Genomic DNA, 21,020 nt, shown 5'->3' on the forward strand with positions numbered 1-21,020 from the left:
GACCCTTTAAATTAAATCCCCACCCTCCCGAACCCCCCCCAAATGACTTAAATAACCTGCGGGTCCAGTGGCGGTCCGGAACGGCAGCGGTCCGGAACGGGCTCCTGCTACTGAATCTTGTTGTCTTCAGCCGGCGCCATTTTCCAAAATGGCGCCGAAAAATGGCGGCGGCCATAGACGAACACGATTGGACGGCAGGAGGTCCTTCCGGACCCCCGCTGGACTTTTGGCAAGTCTTGTGGGGGTCAGGAGGCCCCCCCCAAGCTGGCCAAAAGTTCCAGGAGGTCCAGTGGGGGTCAGGGAGCGATTTCCCGCCGCGAATCGTTTTCGTACGGAAAATGGCGCCGGCCATACGCATATGGCCGGCGTCATTTTCCGTACGGAAAATGGCGCCGGCAGGAGATCGACTGCAGGAGGTCGTTCAGCGAGGCGCCGGAACCCTCGCTGAACAACCTCCTGCAGTCGATCTCCTGCCGGCGCCATTTTCCGTACGAAAACGATTCGCAGCGGGAAATCGCTCCCTGACCCCCGCTGGACCTCCAGGAACTTTTGGCCAGCTTGGGGGGGGCCTCCTGACCCCCACAAGACTTGCCAAAAGTCCAGCGGGGGTCCGGAAGGACCTCCTGCCGTCCAATCGTGTTCGTCTATGGCCGCCGCCATTTTTCGGCGCCATTTTGGAAAATGGCGCCGGCTGAAGACAACAAGATTCAGTAGCAGGAGCCCGTTCCGGACCGCTGCCATTCCGGACCGCCGCTGGACCCGCAGGTTATTTAAGTCATTTGGGGGGGGGGGTTCGGGAGGGTGGGGGATTTAATTTAAAGGGTCGGGGGTGGGTTTTAGGGGGTTTTAATGTGCCGGTTTTGCGATTTTACGTTTTTTCGATTTTTCACGATTTTTCACGATATTTTACCCCCCCAAACGGCAACAATACGATTCCCTCCCCCTCCCAGCCTAAATCGATCGTTAAGACGATCGAGGACACGATTCACATCTCTAGTAATTATAGCATGGGTTATATTTCCCTATATGCATCACCTTGCACTTATCCACATTAAATATTATCTGCCATTTCAATGCCCAGTTTTCCAGTCTCACAAGGTCTTCCTGCAATTTATGACAATCTGCTTGTGATTTAACTACTCTGAACAATTTTGTGTCATCTGCAAATTTGATTCTCTCACTCGTTGTATTTCTTTCCAGATCATTTATAAATATATTGAAAAGTAAGGGTCCCAAAACAGATCCATGAGGCACTTCACTGCCCACTCCCTTCCACTGAGAAAATTGTCCATTTAATCCTACTCTCTGTTTCCTGTCTTTTAGCCAGTTTGTAATCCACGAAAGGACATCGCACCCTATCCCATGACTTTTTACTTTCCTAGAAGCCTCTCATGAGGAACTTTGTCAAATGCCTTCTGAAAATCCAAGTACACTACATCTACCGGTTCACCTTTATCCACATGTTTATTAACTCCTTCAAAAAAGTGAAGCAGATTTGTGACGCAAGACTTGCCTTGGCTAAAGCCATGCTGACTCCATGTGTTTCTATATGTTCTGTGATTTTGATGCTTAGAACACTTTCCAATATTTTGCCTGGCACTGAAGTCAGGCTAACCGGTCTGTAGTTTCCCTGATTGTCCCTGGAGCCCTTGTTAAATATTGGGGTTACATTAGCTATCCTGCAGTCTTCAGGTACAATGGATGATTTTATTGATAGCTTACAAATTTTTACTAATAGGTCTGAAATTTCATTCTTTAGTTCCTTCAGAACCCTGGGGTATATACCATCCAATTCAGGTGATTTACTACTTTTCAGTTTATCAATCAGGCCATGATTTGGTTCAGTCCATCTGAATCATTACCCATGAAAACTTTCTCTGGAACGGGTATCTCCCCAACATACTCTTTAGTAAACACCGAAGCAAAGAAATCATTTAATCTTTCCGCTATGGTCTTATCTTCTCTAAGTGCCCCTTTAACCCCTCGATCATCTAACGGTCCAACTGACTCCCTCACAGGCTTTCTGCTTCGGATATTTTTTAAAAAGTTTTTACTGTGAGTTTTTGCCTCTAAGGCCAACTTCTTTTCAAATTCTCTCTTAGCCTGTCTTATCAATGTCTTACATTTAACTTGCCAATGCTTATGCATTATCCTATTTTCTTCTGATGGATTCTTCTTCCAATTTTTCAATGAAAATCTTTTGGCTAAAATAGCTTCTGTCACACCCCCTTTTAACCATGCCGGTAATCATTTTGCCTTCTTTCTACCTTTTTTAATGTGTGGAATACATCTGGACTATGTTTTCATTTTCAGTTCATTTTCGGGAGGTTTTTTCCCATGAATTTCAGTTTGTGGATTGTTTGATTTGTTTCATTCATGAGAAAAAAATGAATCAAACAATTAAAAAAAAAGAAAATCAAAAAAGGTAAAAAAAAATAACATGTCCTCTCGAATCCTAAAAAAAAATGCAGGGGCCGGGATCCCCCCTGGCCCCCATTTACCTAGTTCAGTGGGGATCAGCCAGTTTCGGTCTAGCCCCAGGCAGAAGTCTATGCCATGCATACGCCGAGGGTGCAGTAGGTTGCCTCGACCTTGGCCTACTCAAGGCAGAATGTTTGGTCTGACCCGGAGGCCGGGTTCTGATGCTTGGTCCTTGGTCATGGCCCAGATCCAGGCCTGATGCTGCAACCAGACCCGGAGGCCAGGCCCTGATGCAGGGGTCTCAGCCCAGATCCAGGCCTGATACCACGGCCCAACCTAGAGGCTGGGTTTGCTGCTAGGGACTAGACCCAGACCAAACACCGGGGCCTCAGCCAGAAGGCCGGGTCGCAATGTCTGGGCCTTGGCCTCGGGTCAGGCTCAGGCCTCGGAGTCCAGTCCTTGGAGCCTCTTCTTGGTCCTCTTTGTTTTTCAGCACTTGCAAGCTAAATGACACCATCTGCTGGAGTCTCGCAGGATTAATTAACTCAAAAATAGGCCTGAATCATTAGTTTAAAACAAAATGAACTAATAAGTTTTGCTTCATTCACATGGCCCCCAATTCATTTCGGGGCCTCCTGAATGAAACAAATTAGCCTTATTCATTACATTTGCAGTTTTGTTTTAAACAAATTCACATCCCTAGCTGACGGTCTTTAGACCATTCCTTGAATTTTGCTAGATCCTTCCTCATGTTTTCCACACCTTCCCGGCTGTGTATCCTGTTGCAGATTTTGTTATCATCGGCAAAAAGACAAACAGTTTCCAACAATCATTCTGCTATGTTGCTCATAAAAATGTTGAGAAACAGTCCCAGGACTGATACCCGAGGCACACCACTAGTAATGTCCTCCTCCTCAGATTGAACTGCATTTACCATTACCTTTTGTCGCTTCCTACTCAGCCAGTTTCTAACCCAGTCAGTCATTCTAGGTTCTATACTAAGGGCATTCAATTTATTTATAAAACTGTGCAGAGCCTTGTCAAAGGCTTTACTGAAATCCAACTCTATGTTCACCCAAAGAAATTGATCAGATTCATCTGATAAGATGTATGTGTGGTAAAACCATGCTACCTTGGATCTTGTAATCCATTGGAATCCAGGAACTTTACTATCCTCTGTTTTAGCAATGTCTTCATTAATTTTCTCACTACAGAGCTTAGAGTAACCTGCCTATAATTTCTATCCTTTTCACTTCCACTTTTATGAATATTTAAGGCTGCATTATCTTCCAATGATTCAATATTTACTTTTTTGCAACTGAAAGCAAAAAATTTAATAGTTTCCTTTCACAAGCAGCCAACTCAGAATTTAAAGCTAAATATTTCCAAAATCTATAGGATTGTAGGTGTATGCTGCAAATATTTTATGATAAATACACCTGTAAAAGGTACATCCCTGAGCAGTGAAGTAGCAGAGAGGCAATATAAAGGCAAGCCATAGTATAGGTCATTATTCTTAAGTATAGTATTATACTTTTACATAATATTGAACATATTCTTTGTAAGACAATATATTAGAAAATCCCAATTTATAAAGAAATACCAAATGTTAGAGCCTGAATTCCATCTTAGCCCCAGTACTTGCTTATCCCACTAACCAGACTTCTAATAATAGCCAAGGCTGCTGAAATGCTAGAATGTATACTAAAAGTCAAAAGGTATTCTAAAGTTAAACAAAGTTTTGTTCCTGCCTTCGGGGTTAAATGTATAAGAAATCACATAATTTAGAAGAATCTCAGCCCATTAACATATATGAGGTAAAATTATAATGCCAACCAATCTGGAAAATGTTATGCAAACAAACTAACTCATTGGTGTATAAGTTGAAAGTGTGATCTATTTAATCTATTGTATTACCAATGTTCTCTGAGACTGCTTCTGAATTGCCTTGCTGGTAATCTCGCAGTCTCCTGGAATATCCCAGATTATTTACTCTTTCAGTTATTTACTCTTTCGGATAATAGGACTAGGGGGCACTCCATGAAGTTAGCATGTGGCACATTTAAAACTAATCGGAGAAAGTTCTTTTTCACTCAACGCACAATTAAACTCTGGAATTTGTTGCCAGGGAATGTGGTTAGTGCAGTTGGTGTAGCTGGGTTTAAAAAAGGATTGGATAAATTCTTGGAGAAGTCCATTACCTGCTATTAATTAAGTTGACTTAGAAAATAGCCACTGCTATTACTAGCAACAGTAGCATGGGATAGACTTAGTTTTTGGGTACTTACCAGGTTCCTATGGCCTGGATTGGCCACTATTAGAAACAGGATGCTGGGCTTGATGGACCCTTGGTCTGACCCAATATGGCATGTTCTTATGTTTTTTAAGCTGCCAGTATTATTTATTTATTTTACAGCCCACAACAGGGCTACTCTTCTTGAAAATGTAGAATAATACAAATTCTTTCCTGAATCTTACCCAGTATTCAAAGGTTGGTATAGAAAAACAAACTCATTGCCCCCTAGACTTATTCTATATTACGAATCCATTTGTTTTTACCATTTTTCATTATTTTCACCACTTAACTAGAGTCCATATAGTTCTATGTGCAACAAAAAACAAAGACTGAGTAAGAGAAGCAAGTAATGAAATCCTCAAAGATTTGCCCCCAAATTTTATCCAAACAGCAGATACAATTCCATACCTAAATCCTTCTCCCCGATGTTTTCAATATCAATGCATCTACTATCTGTAATACGTTTAACCAGTTTATAAAAGATTTCTTGGAGGATAACATTATTTTGAGACACAGTTTCTCTATTTGTAGCATCAAATAACTGAAATCCATCCTACTAGATAAAATAACGTGACTAAGTTTAACCGTTTACACTGTGAATTTTTTAACCGAAAATCTAGTTTTCAATTTCTGAAAGATTTTAATTTATTTGCATTCAGTAATTGACTTATTGTACATATTCACTTCTCCCATCCAAGATACCAAACTAAAAGTTTCTTTATTAATTTTAAATTTGTCATAGTAAGAAATAGGCATTTTTATTAAAGAGTGCCAAAAAAAACCCCAACTTATCAAAAAACAATGTCATTGCTTGTAACACTAAATTATTTTCTCATATATAACACAGACACATAAGGGACAATTGTTGCGCGCCTCGGCCACGTTAGGGCCATGCCCGGTCCTGCTCACCTTCCTTCCAGCTCTGTGGGTTCCGGACCTACCTCACCCGCTGCTGTGGCAAGCCGGCTGCATCCCCGGCCAAGGGCAGTGGCGTCCCCGGCTCCATCCAGTGCTTCAGCATCCCAGGCCTCGTTCACCGCGCCATGCCAGGGCTCGGCGTCCTCCGCTGCTTCAGCTCTGCCCCTAGGCACACGCGCGCAGACCACCCGACCCTTTAAAGGGTCAGGGGTGGGAAACCGCTCCGCGACGCGCACTGATGATGTCACGTAAGCACAGTACTTAAGCGAGGGCCTGCACCTCAGTCCCTCGCCTTGGCAAATGGGTCATCACACTTGTGTGAGCTAGTTGCTGTCCTCATTCCTGAGTTCCTGTGCTTGTTTCAGTGTTCCTGCATCTGTTCCTGTGTTCCTGTTCTCGTTCCAGTGTTCATGCGTTTTCTTCAGTGTTTCCCGTGGTCCTTCTTGTGTTCCAGTACCTGTTCCTGTGTTCTTGCATTCCTGAGTTTGTTCCACATTCTGCAACCTAGGTTGCACCTTCTCGGACTGATACCCGGTACTGACCTTTGCTTGCCTCTGACCACGCTTGGACTGATAAATGGTACTGACCTCTACTTGCCCTGACCACACTCAGACTGATACCTGGAACTGACCCTTGCTTTGGCTGACCATCCTCGGACGGATACCCTGGCTTTGACCCTTGCGCTCCATTCGGACACTCTCTTTGCTTCTCCTGAGACCACCAGGCCTACCTGCATTGATGTTGTCTGCGGCCTTCCTCAAGCTAGACCAATAAGTGCTGCCTACCCTACCCGGAGGACCTTCAGGTCCCTCCTCATACCTGTGGTCTCCGGTACTCTCTGTTCCGGTCTAGCTCGTCTGTTCACCGTCAGCCGCACACCTCTACTCCTTGTGGGCACACCTCTCCACTATCTCTCCGGGAGAGGCCCACCTAAGCCCAGGCAGCCCAGGAATCCAAGGGCTCAACCCGTGGAGCCCCGAAGCCATTATTGGTGAAGCTCCAGCTTGCTTCTGTCTCCTTGTGTGCTCTACCTCCTGGCGGCAGGTGTCCTCTGGGAGCCCTCAGAGGGCCGTACCAATCCTGCGCCAGGCCAAGGGTCCACCTCCAGCACAACAATAATCATGGACTCCTCAAGTAATAACCAGGAAGGTTCATCACCTTGCAACCAAATACTACCCTGATGCATTAGAAACAAATGATAATATAAGGCACATTTAGGGAATTTAGCCCACCTAAATTGTTTGCCAATTTTACTTTATGTGATGGAACTCTAGTTATCTTTGATTTCCAAAAAAATAAGTTTTTTTCTGTAAAGCTTTATATATACTACCTTTAAATGATAGCAGCATTATGCCAAGTATATAATTAATCTTAGGGGTAATTACCATCATTATTCCTTCCCTCACTGCCTCAGCAACAGGTCTAGTTTCTGTTTAGTACTGTGTGTTGTGTCTCCGCATTCCAGTCTTTCTCTTCAGCCTGTTCCAGTCTTCGTCTTCAACCTGTTTGTCTTCATCTCCACATACCCCAGTCCTCACCTGCCCAACCTACTCTTGCCTTGCTTGTTTGCCTCCACCCTATCTTCTTAATTTATTTATCTGCCCATTGATACAGCAGCATTTTTTTCTTTACTGGATATTTTTTTTTTTTGCAGTGGTGAGAGAAGGGAAAGGATGTCATAACTCGGAGCATAACTTTCAAACCTATTGACGATACAGCATTTGCATGCATAAGAGGACACATGGAGAGTTATCCTAATATTTTATAAACTTTGCAGGCGGAAGCAGCACAGTTTTGAAATACCATAAGGTTCTGCTCTGAAAGTATGTATATATATTTCAGTATGAGTACATATTTCCAATGCAAGAAATTTCTTACTTCACCTATTTTATAAACATGTATGTATTTTATAGGTGCAAAAAAAACAAACAACATGTAGGCATATTAACCCCGATTTATAAGCAGAGACAGTTATTTGATAAAGTATGTGCATATACCATTTTGAAAATATTTGTTCAGTACTGTGCAATTTATGCAAGTAAATGGTTTTCGAAAATTGCTACAATTGTAGTTACATATACATATATAAATCATTTTGAAAATTTCCCCATAGTGTTTGAATCCAGTGTAAACATGTATTCAATTGACTTCTTAAAAAATAGTAATATAGGAAAACAATCGATCCGTTTTATTCATTTGATAAATGATAGCATTTAAATGTTATTAATGAAGTTGTCAAAATATTAGATTAAATACATGAATGGGCATTTTTAATCAAGTTTAAAGCAATTTTGATAAGATCTTCATTTTCAAAATGTATTAGAGGGATAGGTTTATTGTAAATTTCAAATGTTAAAATTTTTATTTTTTTTATTTTTTTATTTTTTTAATTTTTTTTAATTTTTTTAAATTTTTAAATGAAATCATTCCGTGGATGAAGATAGGTGCGCGTTCATTGGCTTGCACCCAGGGGCGCGGTCGCTTTATAACATACTAACATATTTGCGTGCATGTTATAAAATAGCCTGATCACACACACGTGAGCACTCCAGTTTAATTGAGAATGCACCTGTGGGGTTTGAGAAGCAAATGCTGCTTCTACCGAATAATTGGGGGGTATTTAAAAGGCATGCATGCTGTCGCCATTGCCCATTTTCCCAGTTCATTCCCAGTTCACCCAGTTAAGGGATAGGGCTTCCAAGCCCCATTAGTTTAATAGCCTCCCTATTAGCTCTGACCTTTAAAACCCTGTAGATCTGCCTAGATTTTTTTTTTTTTTAACTTGAACGTCATCCATAGCAGAAGTAAAGTTATGTGGTGGGGACCCTGGTGCGAGTAAGTGCGTGTAACTATTCACACGCACATTTTAGATTATAGTCCCAGAATGCCCATGCCCAACCCAGACCACGTCCATTCCCTGCCGCTTTTTAAAAAAATTTCATTTGTGCACGCAGCAGCAAGCATGCGCTTATCTGGATGGCTTTAAAATCTGCTGGGTGCGCACTGGCCCGACATATTCATGCATCTCCTAATTGATGCGCACATTGGAATTTTAAAATTCACCTTTCAGGTTTTAGGATATGAACTTAGAAGAATTCTTGAATTATAATAACATAACAAAAGTAACTTTTGGATTTGGAGGTGATATATTGTATTAAGAAGTTTAAAAAACTGGTGTGAATATACTATATTAGAAGTGTCCCAAAACACAACTTCAGTCTTCATACGTAAACTTGCTGATATAAGGGGTGGTATTGTGTTACTTGACCCTCTCAGAATTTGGCAGAAGCACACCATCAGCTTTCAGATTCACATTTTTATCTACCATTATCTGAGGATCCTATCCCTACCATTATCTGAGGATGCTATCCTGACTTTCTATACAACTATTTCCACTGTGATATAATTAGGTCTGATATTCATTTTTTTAACATCACATGAATTTGATCTCCTAGTAGAGAAATTTTCTGTGACTCTTTTCTTTTATATTCTACCAAAAATGTATAAATTGTAGGTGACTCCGCCAGGACATCCCATTATCTCAGGTATAGGTTCCCTACTGGAACCTTTGTCAAAATTTGTTGATAAATTTTTACAGTCTTTTTTGTGTCCAGTCACTTTATTTCATTTTTTAGTCAAATTCAAGTACCATCTGATCAGGTAATTTTGGTGACTCTTGATATAGAATCTCTATAAGGTAGCAGGAAGAAGCTATTTCAGATCTTGTTTATTGATGTTTGGTTTCTATTCAAGATAGAGTTTTATCTACCTCCACCTTCAGGAAGGAAACTGATAAAAACACATTGTTAGTTTACTCTAGACACCATCTAAGATCTATACACAACAATAAGCTAGTTGGGCAATACCTTAGGCCACTTTTGTTTGTCTTGTTCTAATTTTATTTTTCAGGCATGGCAATTTTTGTTGAGTGGGTATCCACACTGGGTAATTAGAAGGGCTTTTAAGCATGATGCATGCTTAAACACATCAATCAGGACCTTCTATTTTTACCCTCTATGATCGACCCTTTGGATAGAATAACATAGAATAATATGTTCTACCATATTTTGCATGAGTTGGGCAGATCTGCAGGATAATAAAACATTATTGGCTTATTCTCTCTCCTTTGAAATTTTTTTCTGAGTATCCATGTTTTGCTTTTCATATGGCAAAAAACCTTAAAGGTTTTTTGGTCTCTTCAGGCATTCATTCTGAAATGCTTTTATCTGATGCAATTGATCATCATCCATGTGGTAATTGTTAAGCCTGCCCTCGTTCCCTATCGCTAACTGAATGTATTCATCCATCTACCCTTGCCAGTGCCTTTATGTGGGCAAAACCACATGCAAGATACAAACTTGTATTTATAAACACTGCAGTTGTCTTAGAGAACTGCGACTTGAGGCCCTTCTTATAATATGCTGGCAAGCAGCATAGCACTCTGCAAGAGATCTCCAATTTTTAGTAAATGACAGTTTTTCTCCATATCCTAGTGGTAAATATTATGGTCGCCCATTGCTCCAACGAGAACAACATTGAATCTACAGCTTCCAATTCCTGCAAATTAATAGACTCATCTTAGAGATGGAGAGGGCTCCGTTCTTTTGATTATGGGCCTTATTTTCTAAGACTATCGTAGGCTTGCGCTAACAGTGCAAGCCTGCGATAGCTTGCGAAGGTAGCGCACGCAGGCTATCTGCGAGGACGGCGTGGACAGCGAAAAGGTAAGGAGCCTTTTCGCTGCCTATTTTGCGCCCAATAACTACACCTTCTATGGTGTAGTTATTGGGCGCAATACCGGCAGCAATTGCACCGCGGAGGTGCGATCGCTGCCGGCTAACGCAGGACCGCCCCCCCCGTTTTGGCCCCCCGCCCCTCATTACCGCATTTTTCTAAAGTACCGCAGGCCTGCGATACTTTAGAAAATGAGGCCCTATGTGTGTTATATTGTTCTATGATTAGTTACTTTTATTATGTGATTTCTTTGTTTGGCTTTAATGCAGGTTGGAATGGTTCTCATTTTGTGGGTGAGACTGTATATTTTGGACGTTTCTGTAAGGACATTTTACTTTTTAAATCTTTTCTGTTTTGAATATCCTGTGTCTGTCCTGATTAGCCATTTTAGGTCATCTGACCTTTTTGTGCGGTTTATATTCTAGGTTTACCATAATTTTGGAGTCCTGTCATTTACTTTGAATAACTTAATGGCTATGATCCATTTTAGAAGAATATTAAGTTATATCTGTTTAACGCTTTAGCTGAGTTTGATTAAGGTATGTATGTTTATATGTTATTTTTTACATGGGTTTAGTTTTGTGTTCTTTTGATTTGTGGTCTCTAAATAATATTTTTTATTTTTTAATTTACAATTTTGTGGTGCCTCCTGATCCAGCCAGACAACAAAACATGGTCCATGTTGGGGGACTTATATTTGTGGACTGAATGAAATATTGATTGTTATTTTGACATCTGCTAGGAAAATAAAGACGTTTGTTTACAAAGTTCATGTATGAAGATTGATGCTGCGTTTTGGGACTCTTTTAATGTAGTACTCCCACACCAACGTTTTGGACTTTGTGTGTTGGAGTATGAGGTTAATTTTACACTTTTTTTGTTTGTATACCTTATTAAGAAGTTTAAAAACATCCTAATATATTCATTAATTTAGTCACTATTTATAATTGTTTTTATTTTTATTATTCTTATTAATAATAAAGGTATGTTAAAGCATTTGTCTGTATAAATGGTGTTGTGATCTAGAAGCATGCAACTGTGAAAAACCCAAACATATTGATAGGTATGATGAGAACCTCTTGCAAGAGACTTGTAGCCATTGTTTACTGTTGTTTTCCTCCTGAAATGAATACAGTTTTTGAAGTTCACGGGGTGAATACATCTTACTTTTTGCTGTGATTCATTATAGTAGAACTAAAATACTGTCTTCTACAATTTTTTTTATTATCTCCAGATCTTACCTTTGTGAAAAAATATCTCTGTAGGGGCTGCCGTGCTGAAGTGCAATTCCATAGCCTCTGTCTGCAACAGTATTCCCAATTGTATAAAAGGAACAGTCTTGATCATTGATGGCCACATATTCCAATACTGCTGCATCCCACACAAATGCATAGCTGCCATATTTCACCTAAAAAAAACAACAAGATGCAATGATCATGCTTAACAAGAAGCAGCTATTGACAGAAAGAAACAATAAAGCTTTGAATAACTTTGAGCTACTTCAGAAAACATAGCATCCACTGATGCAGATAAAGTAAGCAGACATGTCAGCAAATCCTATTTTTACAAAAAATGAGAAACTTTTGTTTTTGCTGCATTTTAATATTTTATCCCTCCCAGTCATCTGCCTGACAGTGATGGCCTACTCTAGCCATTAAGCACTGTCAACAGATCTATTTTTCAGAAAATATACAAGGGATACTGATGAAGCATATTTACATATAACTAGTAATGTGCTGCAGTGGGCTTTTAGGATGCTTTTGTAAAATTATTTAGAACCCCTTTATAAACAGTCAGTTGTAGCGAAAACCCCATGATAAGAGCACATCACTGTTTATAATTGATCTAACATATATGAATAATTTGAGTATTTTGCTATCCCTGGTGGAAATTAGATCTTGTCCGCTGGATCTACTGCTGGGACAGAATTGTGCCTACCGAACACTGGTTTGGTTTATGCAGTCAGCTTGAAAGGTTTTTTCCCATGTTGCTTTTCCAGTTATAGCAAATGAGGTGTCTGTTATCACAATTGACATATAGTCTATTTTTTCAATCTTGTTCCATTTTTCTACTTTTTAATAAAATCTGGGTTGGAATTCTGTTATGGGTCACACAGCAATGAGACAAATTAGTGCTTTGTTGCAAATATTACTATCTCAGGAGTAAATTACTTTCAGCTAGACAAGAAATAATAATATTCATAACAAAGCAATGCCCTGGACTAGGGGTAGACATAGGAAAATATGTATTCTTTTTGTTTTGTTTATTTCAGACTATTTTTTTTTGGTTGAATTTTATACATTTAATTTTGTTTAATTGTATTACTTAAGCTACATTAAATACAGTTGTATGCCTTCACACATTTGTGCATAAATTGGATTTATTTATCTATTTATAAACATGTGATATTATGGTGCCTTTTCCAAGCTAGACTCAAGGCAGATTATAATTAGATTTAAAGTTAAATTTCTATTACAATATTATTATACTTTACAATCAATAAAGGGACAACAAAGGGAAACATGAAGGAAGGGCAAGATATGATATGTAAAGATATGATTACAGGTGGAAGGGGATTAAATTAGTCATTTAAGCTAGTAGAAGGAATAGTAGCAATAGAAATCCATTAGGTCAGTGCTTCTCAACTCAGTCTTCAGGGCATACCTAACCAGTCAGATAGATTTCCCTGCACATGTATATTCACTGTGGATATCCTGGAAACTTCACTGGCTAGGTGTGCCCAACAACTGGATTGAGACACAGAGCATTAGATGAACGAGGGAGTCAGTGTAAGATCAGTGGACTCTGGCTCAGTTTACGGGGCAGGCCCCATAGGCCCCCACCAACAGCTAGCGGAGATACACAGGAGAGAGACTGACTAGAACCTTCAGCTACTTACACCAACCCCTTTTCCCTTGGGTTGAGCCCTTGGATTCCGGGGGCCAGCAGGTCTTAGGTGAGAGTCGCGGAGGCAATGGTGTAGGTGTCGATCCAGGGCCAGGCTAAAGTCAGAGGCAAGTGGCAAGCAAGAATGGTCAATGTCCAAGCAAGGGTCAGAAGCAGGCAGGAATCAAGAATGGTCAATGTCCAGGCAAGGGTCAGAGCCAGAAGTCAGTCCGGGGGAAGGTTAGAAGACAAGGTAAGCAAGGCTGGGGAGACAAGGCAAGGCAGAACTGGAGAGACAAGGCAGTGCTGGACTGAAGAGATGAGGCAAGGATCAGGAGCACAAGAACCAGGAACGAAGGAGCAGCAACACATACTACACACGTAATACGTATGTATTTTATATCATCCGCACAAATGCATGTGTACGATGTAAAGTATGCATTAATATGTGCTACAACTTTTGTATGTATTTAAAAGATCCACGGAATATATTTTCAACATAGCCGGAAAAGTGGCTTTCAAACTACTTAGGGGTCATTCTCTACCGCTATCGCACGCGAAAAGGGATGTTTTGCATGCGAAAAGTCGCTTTTCGCGTGCGATAGCTAGCTCAGGGTGGAGTCGGGGCGGAGTCAGCCCTGGAAGAACAGGAGTCGAGGCGGCTCCGGGGCCAATGCTGTGGACACATCGCTGGTGGCGAAAGGTAAGATTCCTTATCGCCATCAGTTTCGCGCTGAATAACCTTTTATGGTGTAGTTATTTGGCGCAAAAGCCGGCAGCATTCGCACCGCAGAGGTGCGATCGCTGCCGGCTATCGCAGGATTGCCCCCCGTCCCCCTTTACCACCAGATTCTCTAAGGTCTGTGACCTTAGAGAATCCAGGCCTTAGCTGGATAAGTCTCAAAAAGTGCTACTTATCCTGCTTAGTAGCATCTTCCAAGTTCCAGCTAAGTAAGATATCCAGATAAGTAAAAAAACAGTGCTATTTAGCTGGATAAGCAAGATAGCTGGTAATTTAACAAATTACAATTAGGGCCTTATCACAGGCGTTAGGGCCCTAACAACCATGATAACGCCATAACGCACGTGATAAATTATGCATTGCATGATCTGTAAGCAAATATAAAAAATGTAGTCAAGTGAGAGGAGTACTTAACTTTGTGTGCAATAGCATAACATACGCTATCACGGGATTTAATGCTGGAAATAACTATACCTTTTTTCCTGGCGTTATGCCCATTATGCTTGGGCAGGGAAAAAAGAGAGAGAGAGAGCGCCTCTGGGAGGCACACATATTAGACAACATTTTATACCACAGTAAGAGGGGCCATTCTAAATTCGGTGTGAGATTTTGGTGGTGGTCTAAGTTTTGGGAGGCAGTTTTACATGCACAGTCATAGGTACGAACAGCACAGTAAACATCAGTGAAGATTTTATGTGATTTGGAGTGCCCTATCAAGCTAGGAGGAGAGTACATTGTACAAATCTCATCTTTTTATATCTTTCATCACTTCAAATCACATAAAATCTTCACTGATGTTTTTACTATGCTGTTCGTACCTCTAACTGTGCATGTAAAACTGCCCCCCCCCCCCCCAAACCTAGGCAACCACCAAAACCTCACCCCGAGATACTAGTTATCCATCTTACAGTGGTATAAATAGTTTACTTATATGAGAGCCTCTCTCTCTTTTCTCTTTCTCGCAGCCCAAAATGCAGTAAAAGCATGTCTAGGTACTTCTCAGCTTGCAATGCCCCTTTTTATTTTATCACAGGTGCAATGTTTCACAATTTTATAGCAACATGATAAATATAGGGGTTAGCCAGATAAGTAGCTCTTTTTAGGAGTTATCTGGCTACATGGAACAATAGCCACCACATAGCCAGATAAGTTGATATTTATCCAGATAAGTGGCACACTTCTGCTATACATGTGTAATTGTACTTCTAATTTTAAAATTTATGCATGGAGATTTCACACACAGATTTTTCTTAGCCCTTGTCGGCTTTTACACACATAAGTGCGCAAATTTTAAAACAGGTGTGCTTGAAAGAAATTACAATTTTTATCGATTCGACCAGCAGTTTGCTCCGTCCATCTCTAGGTCATTGACATCCTCCTGGTTCTTTAGCTAGAACTCACCCTAGTTTACCCACACCTTTCACCCAGTCAGTAAAGACTTTTATTCTTACTTATGCCAAAAATTAGCAGGTGCATATATACACACAAGTAACAGACTTACATGTGTCGCTTTGGCAGGTTCTAAAATAGATCTTTATGGGGTAATTTTCAAAAGGAGTTACGCGCATAAATGTACTACTATTGTAGCAATTTTCAAAAGCCATTTACTCAAGTAAAGTGCAGTTGCGCAACTAAATCCTGTGGACAATTCAATGGCTTATATCATAGAAATTTTCAAAAGCTGAGTTGCCCGAGTAAAGTGCATTTACTAGAGTTAAACCCAGTTTTACTCGAGTAAATGCTTTTTAAAATCAGGCCCATAATGCATAAATGTCGGTCCTATCCAGGAATGCCCCTGGACCGAACCATTTTTTTATTCATACAATTTTGCTCATGAATGCTTACTCACAGGTGTATGTTTGGGTTTTTAAAATAGCATATATGCAAGCACATGCTATTTTACATGCATATTTGCTAATTTTACATGTGCAACGTTTTGAAAATTCTCCTTTTAGTAGAAAGTCTGGTGGTGAGGATGATATGGTCTCATCTCATGATCATGTTCCGTAGTCAAAGGATAACGGTATTTTCTTTACTAACTTTATCATAGTTTTGTCAGTTTTAAAGATGGAATTTAGGAAAAGGTCTGGCTGAATAACCAGACCTTGGCTCTTTTCCTTAAAGTGAAGTCTCTTGGTGCAAGCATGGTAGAATCTTGTTCCAGAGTTTAGGACCAAAGCCAAAATGTATGCACAAAGTTATTAACAAAACCAATCAAATGCACATTCCTATCTTGGACATTCTTATTTCTTTTGAATACATTTTGAATATTAAAAAATGTTGTAAACTTTATTTTGGTTCAGAAGTTTCTTCTTGTTTTGGGGGCTTTCCAGCTCAATCAGAACTGGCCTCTACCAGGCAATGGCTCTATGAACTTTCATTTACCACTGCTTGAAGATCTTTCTCTAATTTTCAGCCCCCCACCAAATCCAGCCATTGAAGTGGTGCAATGGTAGTTTAGTTAACATAGTAAATGACGGCAGATAAAGACCAAAGGTCTAATCAACCTGCCCAGCAAGTTGCTTTTGGTAGTAACTTCTGCTCTGTGCAGCTTACTCCCTTGCCTCTTGTTAAGGGTAGTAACTGCTACACATTGCAGATTACCTCCATGAGGAAGTGTCATTAAAATTAACATAGGTTACTCTATTTCTTTCATTTCTTTCCTCTAGCCTGCAAGGACTCGAGGTGTTTATACCATGCCCTTTTGAATTCCATCACCATTCTCATCTTAACAACCTCTTCCACATCTACCACTCTCTCTGTGAATTTCAGGTCATGACCCCTAGTTCTGCAGTTTCTTTACCAGTGGAAAATACTTATTTGTGCATCATTAATACATTTCAGGTATCTGACGGTCTATATGATATCTCACCTGCACCTCCTCTCCTCCAGGGAATACATGTTCAGGTCTTCGGTCTTATCTCATCTTGCTTTTAAAGCAGACTCCACACTATTTTGGTTGCTTTTCTCTAAACTGCTTCCATCCTTTCCTTATCCATTTTGAGATATAGGCTCCTGAACTGAACACAGTATTCCAAGTGAGGCTTCTCCAAAGATCTGTACAAGGGCATTAGCATCTCCTTTTTCCTGCTGATTATTTCTCTTTCTATGCATCCCATCATCCGTTTGGCTTTTGTCACTGCCTTGTCACATTGTTTTGTTGCCTTCACATCGCCAGACACTAGAGATGTGAATCGTGAGATCGATTGTCTTAACGATCGATTTTGGCTGGGGGGGGAGGGAATCGGATCGTCGCGGTTTTGTTTTTTTTTAAATCGTGTAAATCGTAAATCGGGGGAGGGCGGGAAAACCGGCACACTAAAACAACCCTAAAACCCACCCCGACCCTTTAAAATAAATTCCCCACCCTCCCGAACCCCCCCAAAATGTCTTAAATTACCTGGGGTCCAGTGGGGGGGTCCCGGTGTGATCTTCCACTCTCGGGCCACGGGTGCGTTAATAGAAATGGCGCCGGCGCTACCTTTGCCCTGACATATGACAGGGCAAAGGTAGCGCCGGCGCCATTTTGGTTCCTGTCCCCCGACGTCACGAGCGCAGGAGATCGCTCCCGGACCCCCGCTGGACCCCCAGGGACTTTTGGCCAGCTTGGGGGGGGGCCTCCTGACCCCCACAAGACTTGCCAAAAGTCCAGCGGGGGTCCGGAAGCGACCTCCTGCACTCGAATCGTATTGCTGTATTGCAAAATGGCGCCAGCCATACGGCCATATGGCCGACGCCATTTTGCAATACGGCAATATGGCCATACGGCTGGTGCCATTTTGTATTGCAAAATGGCGCCAGCCGTATGGCAAAGGGCAAAGGTAGCGCCGGCGCCATTTCTATTAACGCACCCGTGGCCCGAGAGTGGAAGATCACACCGGGACCCCCCCCCACTGGACCCCAGGTAATTTAAGACATTTTGGGGGGGTTCGGGAGGGTGGGGGATTTATTTGAAAGGGTCGGGGTGGGTTTTAGGGTTGTTTTAGTGTGCCGGTTTTCCCGCCCTCCCCCTTCCCCTTCCCCCGATTTACGATTTTTGACGATAAATCGGGGGAATTCCTATTGCATATCGCCTCTAACGATTTTTGACGATTTAAAATATATCGGACGATATTTTAAATCGTCAAAAAACGATTCACATCCCTACCAGACACTATCACCCTAATGCTCATCTACCATTCCATGAACATTAGTCTTTCACTCCCAATCTCATAACAGTTCTTTTGGATTACTGCTCCCTAGGTGCATGACTCAGCATTTTTGACATTGAATCCCAGCTGCCAAACCTTCAACCATATTTAAGTTTTCTTAAATCACCTTTCATTCCCTGTACACCTTCAGGCATGTCCACTCTGTTATAGATCTTAGTGTCATTTGCAAGAAGACAGTGTAAATCACAAAGAACAGAACTGGTCCCAAAACTGATCCCTGAGACAGTCCACTTAACACTGTGCTCTCTTCAGAATAAGTTCCATTTTAGGGATGTGCAGCAGGGATGGATTCGTCCCATTCGGTATTTGTATTCGTGGGGAGCCAAATCCGTTGCATCCATTCTCAGGGGACCCTGATCTGTTCACTAGTTACTTATGTATTCGTTTCCCCCCAAAACCCCCATCCCAACCCTTTAAATTTAATTAACTACAACCCTCTACCCTCCTGACCACCCCCCCCCCCAAGACTTACCAAAAGTCCCTGGAGGTCCAGCGGGGGTCCTGGCATGATCTTCTGCACGTGGGCTGTCGGCTGCCGGTATTCAAAATGGCGCCGATAGCCTTTGCCCTCACTATGTCACAGGGGCTACCGGTGCCATTGGTCGGCCCCTGTCACATGGTAGGAGCAATGGATGGCCGGCACCATCTTGTGCTCCTACCATGTTTTTCTCACCTAAGGGTGATGTTTAGTCAGGATTATTTTACCTAGGTAAATGCCTCTGAAAACTGTCTTCTAACCTTTTTCTGATTAGCACACTACCTTTTTAAATTTGAGATTTTGTGCAAAAAGGGAGAAAGCTTTATGAAAAATCTGAGATTAATTGTAGTGAGATGAATGAATGCTTCAATTTTTTTTTATCATCTAATGAAGTTTGAACAGAATGTTGTCTGATGGAAAGTAGGATAGCAATGTGTTGTTCAGTCTTCTAATTGTATTTGTCACTTCATCTAAGTAGATTTGTATTTGAACTGTTTGCCTTGGCAATACTACGCATTTAAACATTCCACCCTGGAAAAATTCTGGATTAGTGATCTTGGGCATGTAAACAAATAAGGTTGGCTATGAAGGTTGTTGGCAGTTTTCTCTCAGTTGTGCTGAATTTCACTCAGCAGAGAACAGCCCTCTGCTTCCTGATCCAGCTGCTCCCCCCCCCCCCCCCCCCCCAAGTCAGAATTCAGGGAACAGGATAAAAAGAGCAGAGAGCAGACAACACAAAGGAGAGATTAGAGGGGACTGAGTGGGGGATCACTAGGGAATGAGAGGGGATCAGCGAAGGGCCGAGTTGCTGTGTGAGAGGGGAATGGGGCAGGGAGCACGTTTTCTGTGCACGAAAGAGAAGGAAATTCGTGCTGAGTATGTTTGTGTATATGTCTTTATGCCAGTTTAGAGAGGGGATGCTAGGGAGAAGAGGACCACACCGCAATAGAGACACCTGCTATCTCCTCACACACATGCCCACCCCCATCTCATTGCACATCATATCCTCTCTCCTTGGATATTGCAGTCTATCCCTCAGATCCAGGAACCTTCAGTACTTCCTACCTCTCCTTTCTCCTCAAATCCAGGAACCTACCTGCAACCCCTCCTTCCTCCTCCTCCCCTTCCTCAGTCTCAGAACTTCCATCCTTCTCTTTACTTGTCTCCCATCCAAGGTTTCTGATCTCCACCATCCTCAATCTTCCTCATCTTGGGTCCTCTCTCCTTCTCCTCACCCCATTTCTGCTCCTCTCACTTTCTTCTCCTCCTCCTCTTCTTCTTCCACATCCCTGAGATCTCCTCCCTGTACTGATTCTTGAGATTCCTTTTCCTTACCCAATAAATGGAAAATAATTTATTCAGATACAAGTAAGGTTTAGCATATAATATAAAAGATGGAAATGTTTGTCAGTGTACTTCACAGTTTTCACATTTTTCTCATAGAAACTGCCACTGAACTGCCACAGGAAACTGGATCTGAACCTTAGACTTTACCAGGGGGTGGGGAACTACAGCACCATCAGCGCCTTGGGGCAGCAAAATTTTAAACCTGTGACTGGGCAGGAGGGAATGGGAATTATCAGACAAGTTATTTTACTATTTAAATATCCACAAACTGTATATGGCTTTGAAAATTGACCTCTTTGTGATATTATTCCAGATCTTCATGAGGATGATGTTGAAAAATGGATCGAGTGTTATATTAATGGTTTTGTGCAACAAATTGTTACGGACTCTGAAATTATTACTATTTTTTTTTTAATCCCAAGACAGCAAACACTAACAGCAAATGAAGATGAGGATGTTAGATCAGATTTACAAGAGAAAACGACACTGGATGAGGCTATATCCACTATGAGCCAACTGATAAACTTCCTGGAGCAGAAATCTTTTATTACCCATCATAAAGTCATGCAAATATAGAAGCTGCAGAGAAGCTTAATTTTATGAAGCAGATGACACTGATGGAATTATTCAGGGAGGCTTCAAGTGAATGTGCACAGCACTCTGCCCTGACACCTATCCCATCAGTCAACAACCAGCTTGACACTCCAGTTACCACCTTTTAAAATCAATCTGTCACATCCCCTGACACAACAGCTTCTTTTACTTCTGAAGATGGCTAACCAGATGGATGGCACCTGAATACATAATAATTACCATTGCATTGTGTATTGTGTGCATGTTGAGTCATTTACTATATAGTACTCAATGTTTATAATGTTTAAAATTACAAGATAGTCCCATTATCCATAAATATCTATTATTTGGAACAACAATGGTTCCAACCATTTCAGATAAAAAGTGCTTCACGAGTTTGAGACCTGAGCAATA

The 21,020-nt window shown here is 41.4% G+C and overlaps 1 protein-coding gene across 1 annotated transcript in view; it reads right to left on the minus strand.

Annotated features, from left to right (window-relative positions):
• GRID2 (glutamate ionotropic receptor delta type subunit 2) overlaps nt 1-21,020 on the minus strand; it is a 2,300,191-nt gene that overhangs the window by 216,359 nt on the left and 2,062,812 nt on the right. Inside the window, exon 14 of the mRNA XM_029609341.1 lies at nt 11,611-11,777. Coding sequence (XP_029465201.1) covers nt 11,611-11,777 — 167 coding nt within the window. The remainder of the gene's footprint in view (nt 1-11,610; nt 11,778-21,020) is intronic.

This window comes from Rhinatrema bivittatum, chromosome 1 (genome assembly GCF_901001135.1).
Source record: "Rhinatrema bivittatum chromosome 1, aRhiBiv1.1, whole genome shotgun sequence".
In the NCBI taxonomy this organism is placed as follows: domain Eukaryota; kingdom Metazoa; phylum Chordata; class Amphibia; order Gymnophiona; family Rhinatrematidae; genus Rhinatrema; species Rhinatrema bivittatum.